The sequence below is a fragment of the Patella vulgata genome, chromosome 6 (genome assembly GCF_932274485.2).
Source record: "Patella vulgata chromosome 6, xgPatVulg1.2, whole genome shotgun sequence".
NCBI lineage: Eukaryota > Metazoa > Mollusca > Gastropoda > Patellidae > Patella > Patella vulgata.
In genome coordinates, this window is record NC_065884.2 from 52,476,406 (window position 1) to 52,495,113 (window position 18,708).

At 33.6% G+C, this 18,708-nt stretch overlaps 1 protein-coding gene across 2 annotated transcripts; it reads left to right on the forward strand.

Annotated features, from left to right (window-relative positions):
- LOC126824575 (patatin-like phospholipase domain-containing protein 2) lies at nt 1-17,956 on the forward strand. Of its 2 annotated transcripts, XM_050553817.2 has the most exons (8): nt 8-568; nt 1,353-1,585; nt 6,912-6,977; nt 8,166-8,433; nt 9,679-9,873; nt 11,013-11,148; nt 13,697-13,816; nt 15,146-17,956. In XM_050553817.2, exons 1-8 carry the CDS (start codon nt 406-408, stop codon nt 15,750-15,752), a joined length of 1,788 nt encoding a protein of 595 aa, XP_050409774.1. In that variant the 5' UTR covers nt 8-405; the 3' UTR covers nt 15,753-17,956. The 2 variants fall into 2 exon arrangements, with proteins under 2 accessions (XP_055957893.1, XP_050409774.1); XM_056101918.1 differs by lacking the exons at nt 9,679-9,873; nt 11,013-11,148; nt 13,697-13,816; nt 15,146-17,956 and having other exon boundaries at nt 1-568; nt 8,166-8,477.
- The last annotated feature ends 752 nt before the right edge of the window (nt 17,957-18,708 follow it).

Consider the following 18,708-nt stretch of genomic DNA (forward strand, 5'->3'; position numbering starts at 1 on the left):
AAACGCAGAACATGTGGTGGCTGTTGAGTTTAGTTATCTTGGCGTCTCCAGATTTGTTTGATTACTATTTTCTTACGCGCGTGAGAGTTGATCCTATCCAACCATAACATGATAACAAGACTAGACTACTCGATGAACCGTTACGAACATATTCTTTTCGAACGAGTCGTGAAAGGGATGATTGGAGAAAAAACGAAGAATTCTGAATGATATGTGTATACGAAAGACGTCATAAAGTAATTTGTAGAGTTCACAACAAACTAAAAAGCGAGGTTTTCTTAAGGACATTTGGAAAGATTGGTTTACAAACAAAGTGCTAGGACCAAAGGATATTATTTAGAGGAGTATTTACAAATGCCGAAGGACTACCTAACGGGATTCAAATCTCGGTAGAGTCTGAAAAGCATGAATTTATCGTTTTCGGGTTGTGGTTTTTTGGGAATTTATCACATTGGAGTTGCCAGTTGTTTCAAAGAACATGCGCCACAAATTGTGGAATCGTGTAAATTTGCAGGAGCCAGTGCTGGTGCAATAGTGTCTTGTTGTTTAATGTGTGGCTGTTGTTTAGGTTAGCATTTCAAGTTTTAATTCAATTTGATAACATCTACCTATTCACCATAGTGCGATGTGTTTAGTTTTGTGTAGTCGTAGACATCCAGTTTTGATCGGACACAGGCCTACTGACCGAATTTTGTTGTTCTGAACTGATCATATAACAAGTGCACTCGTATGTCAAATACTACAGAAGACAGACATTGCTTTTGATATCAACATTACGGAGTCAGTAACCGACTTCTTAACTGTTTATTCTTTAAGATAACCGACAAATAGACCTATTGCCTTACATTAAAAAAATGTTAAAGGTTGTCTTAAATAAAATAGAGTTCAGATTCTCAGTCAAGGCCATGGCATTGACTTGCATAACTATATTGTCTTCGCCCTCACAAGATTATTTTAAGTGTCATTTTCACCATAACCAAATTTAATAAATGTCTTAGTTTGTTGGCTAAAATTATCGAAAATCGGTGCATTGTATTTGTTGTATGATCTAGCCCAACTTAGTGGTAACTTTGTGCTTTGTCCTATAACAGGTCTGAATCAAAGTATTTATCAATGGCCTGCATGACCTGTCATTTTGTATCTAGGTGTATCTCCTCAACTTCAAACATAGTCAAAGGTCATTAATCTTTTATAAAACATTTCTGATGGATGGTAATCACCAGACTAATATTGTCCATTTGCTTGTATGTCATTGTCATGAAAGTGTAAAATAAATAGTGATATTTTGAAAATACTCTCAGCGATTTTTTTATTAATAAAAGTAATATTTATTGCCTTTCGTTTTTTTACAGGTGAATGTACAAATTTTACCTTGCGGTTAGCTACTAAAGCACGATCAAGAACCCTTGGACCTCTTCATCCCAGTTTTAACATCAATAAAATTTTACGAGAAGCTTTAAGACAAGTTTTACCGTCTAATGCACATGAATTAGCAACAGGAAGATTATTTATATCTTTAACAAGAGTGTCAGATAAACAAGCAGTTATTGTTTCTGAATATGAATCTAAAGAAGAATTAATACAGGTACATTTAAAATTAATAGAGACTGAAATTAAAATTTTGCACTCGCTCTCAAACTACATGTAAGACCAGACTAAGTTGCCTCGAATTCTGTTAAGTACTATAAAGTCTATATTTGGGTGTCCTTTCGCCTAAGAAAAATCACCCGAAACCCACAAGGTGATCACAACAAATGTAAGCTTATCATATTATTAAATCTGATTAACATCAGATGCTTTCAATTTGGCTGTCAATGGTTTTTATATGCCCACATGGAAATGTGGTTGTGTATATTGCTGTCGCTCCCATCTGTCTGTCCGTTATCGACAATTGCTTGTGGACACTCTAAGAGGCTAAATTTAAAATTTCTGATTGACTTTAAATTGTAGCCCAAAATGGAAATTTCTTGGATTCTGATTGGTCGAAAAGTGGCGTCGAATGAGTATAACAGTCCTCTAAATTTCCTGGGCGACTCACTGTGAATGAATATTTTCTGGGTGCTAGACTCTGTTTGCAGTGGCCAAAAATTCTACACCTCAAAACTTTATTCTAGGAAATCTTCATGAATTTTTTCTTGTATGTCAACAACAATGAAATTCAACCATTGGCTTATTGAAACACACACCTGAAACACAAAAAAACAAAGTTAGTGAGTGTATTTGAAAGATAATGATTAAATTTTATTTCAAGGCTGGTCTGACAATAATGGTTGCTATGGTCAGTCTATCATAATCAGACTGGTCAAAATCGAAGATTTTCAACAAGTGAAGAAAAATACTATAATTTATTGAACTCCGTATGGATCGTAAATAACTGATTGGGATATATTTTAAAAAATATACAAGTCGGGCTGACACTGATATGAAAAGGACAGAGACTAATTTTCATACACAGGCCAGGGTTTTTTGAGAAGAAAAAAAAAATCACAGAGTCGAAATGACAACGTAAACAAGCATAGCAATTAGCAACCACATGCGTACGCTACACAGCACATATATCTACACTGTCACACGATTGTATGGACATTTATCAAACATGATATGCAATTTATTTCTAACCTACATGTAGTCACTGCTGGAGTTCAAAATCATTTAAAAAGTACATAAAATACACTTATGATTTCTGTTTTGATCTTTAAAATTATCGCAGAGTGACCTCCCTTTCCAAACAGACACAATTGACCAGTCGCTTAGTGAACCAAATGGAATGGAAATGAGTGTTATCTTATTACATCACGGATATTTTCATTACGTCAAAATTGTTTTCCTTGGTATTTACGTCATTAAAACCAAAAAACGACCGTCAACTATGGCGAAAGGAAGAATTCCAAGAAAAATGTTAAATATTTTGGCCTACATGTACAATATCGATAAACACCTCCTGTTTAGAATTTATCGTACTGTTATTGTCCATTTGATACCGCTTAAATTTTTCATTAGAGGCGCACGATCGCTACGCGATCTCGGCCTCTAATGATTTAAGCGGTATCAAATGGACAATAACAGTCCTCTAAATTCTAAACAGTTGGTGTTTATCTCCTAATTGATACACATTGTTTATTAAGGTCATGTGACGAAGAACCCTATTGGTTTTCAACGATTTCCGATACTAACTGCCAGATTTATGGCCCTTGATCACTTTGAAAAATCTTGTAGACACTCTAGAGCCTAAAGTTAGTATCCGATTGACATTAAATTTATACACAGTATTTAATGTCATGCGACGAAGAGGGCTATTGATTTTCAATGATTTCTGATAATTACTGCAAAGTTATAATGACCCTTGATCACTTTGAAAAATTTTGTGGACGCTCTAGAGGTTTAAGTTATTATCCGATTGACTTTAAATTGATACACAATGTTTAAGGTCATGAGACGAAGAATCCTATTGATTTTCAACGATGTCCAATAATTACTGCCAGAGTTATGATCCTTGATATTAAATGTTTTGTAAACTAAACGTTACTTTAGGGCAGAACTAAAAGCCAAATGATTGTTAGTTACTTGTAATCAGATTTTTAGTATGTTGTAAATGTTTTCATTTCTGACAAAAGAAAAAAATGTACAAACATCTTTGTTGAATGCCCGGACGACTTAGCTGATGTGGGCGTATGTTTTGTTGCCTGGCAACCTATCTTAGATTTTACCAGATTTACAGGGGGGTTTGATGGCTGAATGGTTAGCACGTGCGCGTTGTATCATAAGGTCTGTCATGGAGTCAACCGACATGGTTTCGATTCCCCAGTTGTAAATGACGAGGAGTTGGGTTGTCTGTCCAACCTCGTGGGTTTTCTCCGGGTCCTCCGATTTCCTCCCACAGCTAAAGACCTTATGCACAAGCAAATTATTGAAATAAAAATTGAACCATATGTTTGTCCCGCGAAATGACCTAGTGTGTGTGTGTCGAGTGAACCTTAAACCCCATCTCTCTCTCTATCTCTCTCTCTCTCTCTCACCAGATTTACATGTAATTTGTCTTGAACATTTGACAAGTTTTGTCTTTGTATTTAATTCCAACATGTATAAGCTAAAGCTTACTGTAAACATCGAGTGAAAATGTATCAAGACAAAATGTATTCTTATCAAGACAAAACATTGTCAACTTATAAACTCCCACTGAAGTCACATGACAGTGTAAAACATCTGCAGCCTTTCTTGATGTCACAGTGCATCATGATAAAAAATATGTCAAATTAATATAGTCAGGGCACCTTATACACTAAATAACAAGCCTTACCTTTATTTCCCCCAATTATGTCATCACTCAAAAATAGTCATGTTGCATTTAAAAACTTATATATTTATTCAAAATGCAACAGAAATTTATTGCAATCGTATTTTGTCTTGTCCGTAAATTTGTTTTGTGTAATTCACTAATTGTTTGTGTGTGATGCAGTCCCCTTGCACTTACTATTAAGACTAAGAGCAAAGTCAGTTACATGCCCTTGGTGCGCAATTTGTCGTGCTAAACCATTCTACCGTTCTCTGGCTGAATAGCCTGAATTATCAAGACTATATTATACAACACATTACAGAAAATTTGGTCAAATATCCAAATACAGATGATCATGAGTATGGCAAGTCAACGAAAGTTTTAGGAACCTTATAAAAACCAAAGGAAGATACTACATGTACTCAAATTTTATTCTTCATTGTATACAAATTCTACTAAACAAAAATTGCCAATAAATAGGAAATTGAAAAATATACCCAAAGTAATTTTCTAAATATTATAATAAAGATTGTTAAAGTAGATGGGCATGATTTGAGTAATGTACATGTTGTGATTGCTTGTACATGTACATGTATACTAGTGCTGGGTATTGCCACTGTTGTCACAATATGATACATGTACGTATTGCGATTCAGGTGCCAAGACTACATCATGTATTCGTATCACGATTTATAACCAGGTCAATATTTGCCAGGAAAACAACAGGATAAATGAATAATTGATATTTTTAGTCCTGTCGATGTTGAAGAAATAAAACTGTTTTATATCACGATATTGATATGGATCAAAATAAAGACCAAAATCATTTAAGAGTGTTTGTGTACCTATGGATAACGTGTAACATGGATAATTAAGATTGAGAGGTTACTTACTGAAGAGACAAAAAAAAAACACATGAAAAATGAATCGTGAGAACGTGATTCGCGATACATTGATTCCACAATATATCGTGCTAGCATTAATGTTTACAATCTGGTTAAAACACAGATCCTATTTCGTTTCGTTTTAATAGTTCAAAATTACGTTTTACTTGTCTTTACTACACTTGGATCTGGAAGAGTAGTTATTTAACTCGTGTTCTGAATGGTGTCAGGGATAAGCCAATGAAACGGTCTGTTAAGGCGAGCTTTAGGCATGTTTTGCACGGAACTGTGGGTAATCTACTAGTAACATCAATGCTGATTGGTTAATCAAATGTCTGACATCATAGGGTCATAAGTCGGTCTTTTGACCCCTGACGTGACCTATCGCTATAACTTGTCAGATCTTCATGTAGTGTAGGCCATCGAAAGTATAAAAAACGAAACGAAATATAGATCGTTATTTTAATCAGATTGTAATGTTTACTACAATATTGTAAAAGTTGAATAGTCTTAATTCTAATAAAAATATATATCAGTCCAAAAATCGTCCAATTCAGCTCAGTACATGTATTTACAAAGATATGATATAATGAACTAAACTCCATTGATCTATTTCTCCCTATGTAAACAAGCTCACTGCCATGTGGATTAATGTGATTGAATCAAAGCTGGGAGATTATTTAGTGTTGATATTTTGATTTTCTTTTCTTAATTACATGTAAATGTTAAATTATCAATCTGAGTACATATTACTATTATTACTACAGGTAGTGACGGTAGTGTTGATATTTTGATATGAGTACATATTACATGAGAAATTGATATTTTATGAAATATACATGGGGGGTTGGATGGCTGAATGGTTAGCGTGCGCGCGCTGTATCATAAAGTCTGTCATTGAGTCGACTGGCGTGGTTTCGAATCCCCGGTTGTACGTGGCAAGGAGTAGGGTCGCCTGTCCAGCCTCGTGGGTTTTCTCCGGGTCCTCCGGTTTCCTCCCACTGCTAAAGACCCCTACGCGCAAGCGAATTATTGAAATAAAATTAAACCATATGTTAGTCCCGAAATGACCTAGTTTGTGTCGAGTGGACGTTAAACCCCATTTCTCTCTCTCTCTCTTATGAAATATACAAATCATGCACAGTTACTGAACCTATAGAATTTTTTAGGGCTTTGTTATTTAATTGATTTCAAAATATCATGTGCACTGCTTATATATGAATACTAGCTTCTACTGATAATGCACATGTTGCGTCTCTGTCCCGTAGCCACTTTAGAAATCCCTATTTGAATGATGTTGAAAATTCCCTGAAGTAATGTATAATAAGTTCAACTTTTATTAGACTGCCAGTACATGTAATTAGTAATTAGAGTTCATTTATGGTTGTGTAGGGCATCTATAGGAAATTAGAACCATAAAGACGAAACAAAATAAACACATGAATTTAGTGACCAGTAAATTATTGAAGTTAAATCTTGTATCTCACTAGCAAATTTTTAAATGATATTGTATATCAAGAATCATGTTGGCTGCCACTGTACTGCAGACATGGCAAGAATATTTCGAGGATGCAGAAACAAAAAAAAAACATTTTATATAAACTTAATCCATTTTATATTTCAAATTTGTATGAATTTATTAAGATTAAATATTTTATATAATCTACATATAATTATAAAGAGATCATGTAGATTATGTTATTTTTATCTACATTTCCAGATAGTAATTAATGATAGTAATTTATATTTTACAGGCTCTTCTATGCAGTTCATTTGTCCCATTTTACAGTGGTCTTATCCCACCAAAGTTCCGTGGAGAGGTAGGTAGCTTATTTATTTTATCTGTATGTATATAGCTAAAGTCATATTGTTAAAAAAAAAAATACATTGTTGGATAGAAAATGAATATTGATTTGTAATCCATATGGTGGAGACAGCAGTTATAGTGTAGTGGCTATTGGACTGATATCCTGTCGAAGTCTCATTTTACTTGTCTTCGCTGATATTATTACAGAGCTGAAATTCCTCAGTTTCTGTTTACATGTACATGTAGTAATAAGCATGTTCCAAGGTTGTGGACCCTCTAGAGGTCACAATCTTTATTTGATTTTGATGAAACTTAAAATATATGTTTAAATTCCAAAGATCTTTGATCCTTTCAATATTGATGAATGTTGGACGGCAACAACATCCTGAATTGTGATCCCAGGATGTACAAATAATCGTGGGGTTGGGTGGCCGAATGGTTAGCACGCGCGCTTTATCATACGGTTTGTCATTGAGTCAACTGGCGGGGTTTCAATTCCCAGGTTGTACGTGACAAGGAGTATGTTCGGGGAAATACGCCAGACGTCTCAATCGAATGGCAACCTCTAGAGTCTGGTTGTTCAAGCCTACACAGATAGTATTTATTGCACATATTCTTGTGGAATATGTCTAGCCTCGTTCTTTGAGTCCCTTGTTACAAATGGCGCTGAAACGCATTATTCCACGATTCATGTACCAATGGTAAAACATTTATTTTGTCTTAAATATTGGGTATCAGAAGTCCATCTTTTCCCGGTAAGATCACAACATCAATGTTGATTTAAATTGACAAATAATTCGTGTTTTCAATGTCGAAGACTTCGGATGATATTGAGTTAGAGCAGTGGTTCTCAACCTTTTTTTGCTAAGGGCACACTTGGAACACATAAAAAAATAGCGGCACACCTGGCTAAATATATATGAAAAATATTTGAATTTTGCAAAACAAAAACATGGCAAGTCATAGAAGGCATACATCCGTAGACACACCTAGTCATAGACACATAGAAAGTTTCAAATTTCATCAAATAGCTGGCTTCTTTAGTGAGAAATTTTCTTAATGTGCCATTCAAAATTTCTCGGCACACTTAGGAATATCTCGAGGCAAACCTGTGTGTCACGACACACTGTTTGAGAATCACTGAGTTAGAGGCTTAGCTACTTTAAATTTAACGATTTGATCAATTTAATTTATTTTTCAGAGATATGTTGATGGAGGATTGAGTGATAATTTACCTATCCTTGATGAACATACAGTTACAGTTGCTCCTTTCGCAGGAGAAAGTGACATCTGTCCAAAAGACTTGTCTTCTAATTTTCTCCACATCAACATAGTCAATACCAGCATGCAATGTAGTGCCAAGAATTTGTACCGTATGTCACATGCTCTGTTTCCACCCGACCCAGAGGAACTGAGTAATATGTGTAGACAAGGCTTTGATGATACTTTAGTCTATCTTCAACAAAACAGTAAGTGTAAAAGATACGAATCCATTTTTAGACTTAGAAATTAGTTAAACTGTTTCCTTTAAAATATAGCTTATAAGATTAAGACTGTGTCATGTAACAATTGCTTGTTATTTTGAATTGATTTATTTGTTATTTGGAGGAGAAGAAAAATGTGAAAATAGATTTATTTAAAGGAGAATCTGCAGTAGTACTCTTGTCTCATATTTTTTTTTTAGTGAACTTAATGTGCCATCTATTTCATTGATAACTTTTGCTCAGTCTTGACTTAACAACCCTGTATGGTATAGTTGTTACCACTATATATACAACTCCTATATTTGCACATAGTCTGCCGTTACATTACATATGAACCTAAAAAGAGATCTTTACTTTAAAATTTTATCTGAAATATGTTTACTCTATTACTTGTATCAGATATATGTAAAGTAGGTAAGTGTCCTTTTATCACCATCAGAATGTTGTGAGACTCGTACAAATGTTTTTATACAATGTTTTAATGATATTAAACACCCAGCCATGTTTCTACACATGTACATGTATATAAGTAAGGATTTGTATTTCTGTAGAACTTTAGAAGGGTCTAGATAAACATGAGCTTGCCAAACCTGTGGTATACACCCAATTCTAAATACGGTCAGGGTCATAAAGTGTTTATTAACCTTCAAAGCAATGTTTTATCTCCATATTGAAATATCTTTTGTTAGCCATCAGATATGTTTCCCTCTGATAAGACTGATTATTACATACGTCTCATGTTTCAACTATTTTGTCATCTGTAACTTAAATAAAAGTAGAAAGAATTGCGTGCATGCAAAGATTTGGTAATGTCCCGGGGCTGTCAACTCCTTGAATTGTATGCTTCTGATACTCAAGTATAGGGTCTAGTACTCAGTAATATTAGAAAGAAAGACATTTTAGATACGTAACGACAGATGAAAATAAACTTTTTATTCAAATTAAGTAGTACAGCTTGTACACAAAGTTATAATTTCAAATTTCAAAAAACTCTCTTCACTTCTTTGCACGCCATTAAGTAAAAATCTTATAGTTCTGCCGGTTGTCCCGATGGGGTTAATATACTAAATACTGTAGAAGAGATAAGGACATACTCCTTTGAAAGTTGTGGAGGTGATAAGTTCAGGCCCCCAATTCTTGATGGGTAATTTTGAACTGATCGATGCTTCAATTACCTATTATAATCTTGCCAACTTTGCGTATATTAATTTTCCTTACCTTTTATTTCAGATCTTATATCTTGTATAAGACATTTAACTGTTCGATCATCAATAACAACCAAATCTTTACTGGAAGATGGAGCATCAGAAGACGTTAATGAATCCGTTATGGCACATCATAATCATAATGAAGAAGATTGTCCAGAATGTAAAAAGAAACTTCAAGTGGCTTTATTAGATTCACTACCTCCAAGCGTTGTTTCAGGTAGGTTGTTAGTTTAAATGTGGCCCATAAAAAAGGTGTAATAAAGGCATTTATTTTATTTTGGAAAAAATAAGGCTAGGAATCCTTTGTAGATTAACAGTGCACAGTCTACAACACAACAAACAGTAAGACATTTCCGTGTGGATGTGAAGTGGGCTTAATAGAGCATATTATCTAGAATTACTATTATTGCAATTAACTCTCATAATATCTTTAGAGTTTCAAAATTATCATCAGCTTTTGACAATCTTCTGGTGAGGAAAGATCAAAATTTGAGTAAATTTTGCATAATTTAGTGTGTAATGCATAGAAAAAGTGGAAATATACATTACGTACTATACATTTTATACACACTATACACATGTTTTCTTAGCTTATATACCGTTATATATTTTTAAACTAGTTCAAAATCGCCAGGGTTTTTAAGACAGGGTCGTGTTGCATCCACCCATACTATAAGCCAAATCAGTTTAACTATTCTGACCTCGTCGGTCGGAGGTTAATGTTAACTACGCATGGGTAGCTTTATATTCTCTATTAGGTTCTTGCACGCTTTTGATAACACTGGCACTGCATTACGCCACCATTTTCCCAGGAATGTAACTTACAGCGCACTGTGCATCTCAAAAGCGAGCTGGGGCCGTTGTTTTTAAGCCAACCCATTTAGACAGCCAAGATGAACCAGTTTAAAATTAAAAGCCTTCTCGAAGACAGGGCACGAGCTGGGTTTTTTAAACTGGTTTATTTTCCCCACATTTGCATTCAGACAACAAAGTTAAACTAGTTTAATGATCCCCGGCATTTTAAAACCAGTTCAGCTTAAGCATCTAAACGGGCTATTAAAGTCTTGCTTTGAATGTGGCACAAATTAAAATAATTTGCCCGTGTATAATTCCATAGATCAATTATGTATCTTCAGTTCTTCACCTGAAATTTTGTTCACTAACTCTCTATGTTAAATAAGAAAAACAACCTAAAATATTGTACCTGTGCTAGTTATATGTGCGAATCTCTGTATTAATGCGCTCTCTCTCTCTCTCGGAACATGAGATAATTCAAGGGAGATAAATCACATTTAACAGGTCTACAGCCAATCCTTTGTCTTCCATATAATGTATATATATATTTGTTATTTTCAGCATTACAGACAGCATGTGATTCAGTAAATAACGGTTTAATAAACTATTTCTTCAGTACACGACCTGTACGACTTCTATCAATAGCAGTTACACCATGGATGTTACCAATAGATATAATATATAATTATGGTGTTAAGTAAGTATTTTATCTTCATCTTAGTAAATGCGCAGATGTTTTGATTGTGAATTTAATTTTGAATAAAATATCAATAATATTGAATAATATGTTTCGATTTGAAAATAATGTGACACATCCTACTCTTGTCCAAAATATATGTGAATTCTTGTAATTTGAACATAATATTGTGAACTGAAATTATGGGGTTTAATGTCCCACTGTACTGCTCTGATTGGGTTAATGAAAACGGTCATACGACAAACAGTGTGCTATGCCTACCCTTATTTCGAATTCCAACTACATGTATCAAGGGTTCTTTTATGTGCACACCAATGTGTACACGTCCCATCCGAACGACTATATGTTGTCCCTTGCCAGGCCCTCCGTCCTACACCATTGACAAAGGGGTATTCTGATGAATTTTCTTGGCCAATACTAGGTTTGACTAAAGGACCTCCAAATTAATGAGACAACACAGCATCTGTAATTTTAAAATATAAGATACACACAATTTAATAGATAATGACATCCATATTATATTATGAACGTCATTGATTAGCCTTCCAACTGTTTTATTATACACCCACATTTTCATGTGGACGTATTAGACCATGTAAAATTGATACCTTGTTTCTTCTCGCCCACGCGCTCAGGAATAGGGACACAAAAATCGCCCGCACAGGTTCTCAACACAAAATGAAAATATTTAAAAAATACGAATTTTTAACCGAATAAGCGATCTCCGAATGTTTAAAAGTTCATAGTATGCCGGTTCAGGTCTATAGCCATCGATTATACATAGTTAGGGCTTCGGTATACCATAGATAATGTACATTGCCTTTCATTAGCCATAGACGTGTGTTTTTGATAATAATAATATCGTCCGATGAAAATACGGATCTTAAATCAATGCTGCCATGCTAATGTCTAAATCGTAAAGTTAGAATATTTTTTATTGGATGAAAGTGGCAGGAAACGTGTAATCTAACCAATGAAAAAGCGACTCTTAGGCGAGTCCTGGCTTGTGAAAAATCAGCATGGGAGGATCTGTTGGAAAGCAACAACATTTCTTGACTGGACAGACATTGGCGTGCCGTATAATTTTACTTTTGACGACATTGTCAAGTCGGCGTACAGCGTGAATGATGATATAGTACCCCAAAACCAGTTTAAAAGGGATTTGCCAGCAGCCGATTGTTGCCATAAATTTTTCGTAGGTAAATCGAAGGAAGATCAAAACATCACTCAAATTGCGTCAAATTTAATAAAATGTTGGCCAGGTCACCGACAGTTTTTTTAAAACAGATTTCAGACCTGAAATTAGTTCTATATCTGGGGACATTTTAAGGTTTTAAAACTACATTAATGTAGTCTGTGGATATGTAAGTCTTTTATAAATTGTAGTTGTTTGCATGAAAAAAACTCAAGTGTATATCATATGAATGAGAAAGAATACTAAATTCATAGTGTATAAAGGTCTTGCAAAAGTTTGTGTTGAAAATTACAGTTTGTGTTCTGTTTACCGCACACCCTCTTAGGTTTACCCAGAGCATGGGGAGAAGAAACAAGGTATCAATTTTACACGGCCTTATGCCGTCGCTCCTGTCTGTCCGTCGCCCCGTCCGTCCACAATTTGTTTGTGGACACTCTACAGGTCACAATATTTATCCGATTTTGACGAAACTTGAAATATAGGTTTATCTTCAAAAGATCTCATTTCAATTCGATAATCGTGCATATCGGAACTTGCTGTACTATTATGTATGGTCCCTGATTGTTCGAAAAATCATGTTTTTTGTTTGTGGATCCTTAGAAGTCACAATTTGTATTCAATTTTGAAAAGCTTTTAAACATATCATTGTTACACCTCAATGAAGGTTGACTTAAAATTTCGTAAATATCTGCCCAAAACTGCCGGACAAAATGGACGCTTCTTGTACGCAAATTGTCAAAAAGTATGTAATACCAAGGTTGTGAACCCTCTAGAAGTCACAATTTTCATCCGATTTTGATGAATCTTAAAATGTATGTTTGTAATGCAAAGATCATAAGCCGAAGAAGCCTATGGATTTTCAACGATTTTCCAGTAATTACCCTGAGAGTTATGGCCCTTTATCACTTTGAAAAATTTTGTAGACGCTTTATATTTAATATATTTATGGTTAAGGTCATCCTTCGAAGAAGCCTATCAATTTTCAACGATTTCCAATGATAATGGCAATCGATATTAAATGTTTTGTATGCTAAATGTTAGAAAAGGGCAGAACTAGAAGCCAAATGGGTTGTTACTCGTAATGTGTTGTAAATGTTTTCATTTTTGACAAAGAAAAAAATATGTGCCAACCTTTGTTGACTCCCTGAACAACTTAGCTGCTTAGGACATATGTTTCATTGCCTGGCTAGCTATCTTTTATGTTCAAGAACAAAAGTGTGTTTTGAAATAAATGTAATGGGCATTAATTTCTTGCTCCCATATTTTACTGATACCAATTCTTTTCCCACTACAAATCACTAAAATTGAAATGTCATTATTTGAATAATTTGATTAACTTTAAAATGTTTTCAGGTTTCTTGAATGGTTACCATCAATGCCACAAGATATCCAGGCCATGTTCCGAGAACTATCAGAAATTATACAGGAGTTGATCACCCAATTTTTACACCAAAGACATAGTTACTCGGCAAGGTTAGTAAAAAATTTTCAATGAAAGTATCGCCTTTAATCTCATCTAGATCTGTTGTGTAAAATGTAGAAATAACAATAGCAGAATAATAAAATTCTAGAAAGTTAGGTTTTAGTTATTGTTTTTTTTGTATTAGAACTGAACATTTTGTCATCAAAGAATCACTTTTTCTGTCTTTGCTTGAAACAATCATTGCTGGAAAATAAACAAATAAAATGAAATAGGTGAATAAAAGATATATTTCCTTGACAGTCAGGATGCTAAATGCATTGATATCGATTTAACAACATATCCAAACTATAAGAAATTATATATTACATGAAGGTACCAAAAACAATATATCTTGCAAACCTGCATTTAATTTTTGATTAGAAATATATTTTTCGTTATATGATTTATTGAGTTGAACAGATGACTCAAGGGAACCTGTCTTTAATGGCAGTACATGTATATTAAAGTATCTAAGTCTCTAACTCAATATCGTCCAAAGTCTTTGACATTGAAAACCCAAATTATTTGTCAATTTAAATCAACATTGATGTTGTGATCTTACCAGGAAAAGGTGGGCTTCTGATATCCAATATTTAAGACGAAATAAACATTTTACCATTTGTACACGAATCGTGTACCATAATGCGTTTCAGCGCCAATTGTAACAAGGGACTCGAAGAACGGGGCTAAACATATTCCACAAGTCATGTCAAACGGTGACGTCATATTCTTATCTGGAGAGCATGCGCAATAAATACTATCGGTGTAGACTGGAATAACCAGACGCTAAAGATTGTCATTCGATTGAGACTTCTGGTGTATTTCGCTGAACATAACCGATTTGAAATTAGAGTAAAAACGGAAACAATTGAATGTAAATCAGTTTATATACATTCATATTACATTACTGTATGTGTTGTGACCCATTTTTGTCAATATCTAGGTTCCAAATATTAGCGATTTAGCTCCTTTAAAGTATAATTGCTATGTAAGATGTAGGGGGGTTGGAAGGCTGAATGGTTCAACATGTGTACTTTAGATCATAAGTCCTGTCATTGAGTAAAGTGGTGTGTTTTCGATCCCACACTTATATGTGACAAGAAGTAGGGTTGTCTCTCCAACCGCTTGGGTTTTCTGTGGGTACTCCGGTTTCCTCCGACTAGTACATGTAAAATACTCATGTTCGCAAGCGAATTATTGAAATGGGCTTGAACCATATGTTATTCATGGATTGACGTTAAACCTTATGTCTCTCTCTATGTAAGATGTACAATGTATCTTGTAGTATTTGTTATTGTCACAACTTGTTAGTGTAATTAATGTTTTACGTTTTTTTCTAGATTTACTTGTCAACTGGCTATAACAGAAGTTAAATGTGAAAAAGAAAAACGAAGAAAATTAGTGAAGAAAAGAAAAGCAAGCGAGATTGGACCAATGATACGCAATTATAATATTGGATTTGCTGTAGATTTTAATACCCAGGAGAAGGACACTATGGGGTCGTTACAAAGTTTAGAAGGACACATTGACAAAATTAGCATGGAAGATATTCATTTTGAGCAAAGAGATGAGGCAGGTTCCTTAAGTTATTATCCAAATTCGGAAAAACCATCTCAAACAAATGGCGCCCCATGTCAACAATTATTTGACACTTTTGAGCAATGTTTACATGTGACAAACCATTTGGATTCTGTTTTGTCCTATCATTATCAAGATCCAAACAACAAAGGATGTTACAAGTTCGCAGAAATCTATAGCCTGAAGGGCGTTCCGATAAATATACCAGAAACTGACACAGATACCTCACAGACCACAGCCTCAGATATGGATCTGTCATGGGATAGTTATGTTGAAATGAAACCAGAAATTGAAGATGAAATCGAGGCCTTTATTGACTCCGCAATGTGTTTGCCAGAATTTGATTCTGATAGTTATAATCAGGAATAACAGATGTTCAAGAAAATTTGTTATAGATTACACCACAAGTGTCTTCCCGCTATGCTTTTATATTATTGAGTCACTTCTCCTACATCTAGACAAAACCAGGGGAAACATATCTGGACTGCTACTAATGGCGATTTTCTGTGGGATATTGTTGTGACAGTTTAGATGAAACCATTGAATTTTGTAATATGTTTTGTTAATGAAGTGTAATGTGGAATTTGTAAAAACATATTTCAAAAAATCCAATGTTTATGAAAACCTTTGTTATGCCTGTGGCTTGTTCTAATTCTAAGGGAAAAATATCGTTAACATCTTAAATGAATATTTGTTACATATTTCTCTGTTTATTACACAAATGGCTGTTCTATATTTTATTTTTGAAACGTTTGATTATTTTAAAACCAAAAATAGTTTTGATAGTTCGAAGGAATCGGTTGATAGTCCTTTAGACGTGGCAGATAGACTCATTTAATTTTATGATACATGTATCTACAACTTTGATTATTTAAATTTTTTATGGTGGTCGTTGAATGTGCTACTGTTTTATGATAGTGTATTGCAAGAACAATTTTAATAGATCTTGATTATTCCAATCTTTTGTTTAAGTACACAAATGGCTGTACTTTAAGGCAATGAGTTCTGTGATTAATATCCATTTCTTCCTGATATTTATACATATACATTGAGACTACTTGTAGATGAATGTGTTCCTGCAGATTTAAGAATTTAAAGTGATAAAATATTTTAATATAAAAAAACAAACCACAAGGAACAATTTATGTTTAGAAACAATTGTGTTTTCTTTAGTTGTATAAATATATATTTATGCTTACCGGTATTTCTTTCATTTGTAAATATATATACAAAACCAGTGATTTTATTTTTGTCTTTGTGTTCTTATATTATCTAGTAGGTCTAGTGTATATAATTATATTCAGAGTTAGCAATAAATGTGTGTTAAAAATTCAATCCTAATTTAGTTTTTAGATTTGATAGCCATTTCTTAAAACATAGAGTATATGTATATGTTGAAAATTCATTAATATTTGTCTTTTAGACAATTGTTTTAATATAGATCAATCTTATATTGTATATATATATATATATTCACTGCTGTAATTTTATTTTTCGAAGGTGTATGCAATTCATACTAAATAAGTTAAATTTATTGTGCACATAATTTTTATTTAGAATATATAAAAAAAAAATTATATTGGATAATTTAAACCAGTCAAAGTGCTTTTTATACATGTATTGTGTCATTGAATTTTTCTTTTATAATTGTATTTAAAATGTACATAAAAGGCCATACTAGTTTTATACACGGTAAATTTGTACGACATCCTCATCAGTAAAGCACAAAAATTCATACGGTTGATATTATTCTGTACTATGACCAGTGTATATTTTTCTTCTAAGTAGTGCCCAATTTCTGAGGATTTAAAATAATGTTTAATTCAATTAACGATAAGTATTCTAATAAAACGTTTATCTTATCAATATATTTTATAATTTGGTAATCAAAGAAATTAATTGTATATAGCGGAATATTGGTATTTTGAACAAATTCTGGTATTGAATATGGACATCTGGACAAGTTCTGGAAATGAATATGGAAAAATTCTGGAATTGAACATGGATAAATTGACAAATTCTGGAATTGAATATGGACATCTTGACATGTTCTGCAATTGAAATGGACATACTGATATTGGATATAGACATATTCTTGTATTGGAAATGGAGATGTTCCGGTATTGGATATGAACACTTGAACAGATTGAGTTTTTTGACTGATTCTGGTATTAAGTGTGGCGAGTTGTACAGATGTTTATTTATGAGCAGATAATTTTCTATTTCGTTTAACTTTTAAAGAAAATTACGTTCGTAAACCCTCGTCCTCTGTTATTATTTCCACGCTAAACCTTGTAAACTAATTATACATCTGGCGTTGCAGGAAATTGTTCATAACCTAAACATTATATAAAAGCTATTTACAACTTGTGAAGTAGTAGTTACTGTAATTACAACCAGTACGACCTTACTATATATCTTTTATAATCAGTATGTAATTTGTATATTTGTCACACTATGCTTGATTTCAAAGAGATTGTTAAGGAAGGGCAACAAAAGGATTGAAATGTTATAATTACTAGATATACAAATAACTATATTGTGATAATAAAGAGACAATTCACTCACTCATATTTCAATAATTGTGTTTTTTTTAGAATTTAACATCCATGGACATAAATTTGCACCCCTTTTTAAAGTGGCAACGGGTCTATGCAAGCCCGAATTATTTGTGGTCATTAGTCAGCCTTAAATCGTACCAGATATTGAATATGAATATTAATTAAGTTTTAACTCAGGTACTTGCAATATTCTAGATTAATGCCCTTGTTTATCCCGATATATACATGTAACACCATTTTGCTTGCCAACTTAGTTGTTATTGATGGATTTCAATCTAAACAGAAGGGTCTGTGTAAGGCCCAGTTCGGTTTACGATTTACACTCTACCAAATGGAAATATAACAAGACCCCAATTATATCACTTTGTTGTAACCGGGCTTTCAGAATCTACATAACTCTGATCTTAGGCTACAGCTAGCAGTTTTTACTGGTTTCGGATAGTTTTGTGGTATTGTAAGGCCTACGCAGCTACATCTTGTATGTGGATAACTGTCTGTAGATAATTCATTTACAGCTACTGTGGTATGTAGGCCTATATGATAATGTTATCAGATCTTGAATGATTGATCTTTAAATAAAAAAGTAAATAATACTGAAAATTACCACCAACCAAATGAAAATGAAACTAATAGCTACAGCTTTAAAAATAGCCGTAAGTGTATGCACCAAACCTTAAATGCTACAAATCTCAGGGTGTTTTCAGAAATGCCCTTTTTTCACATCAGAAATACCAGGCATATCTGTAGTCTCGGGCTGTTCTTTG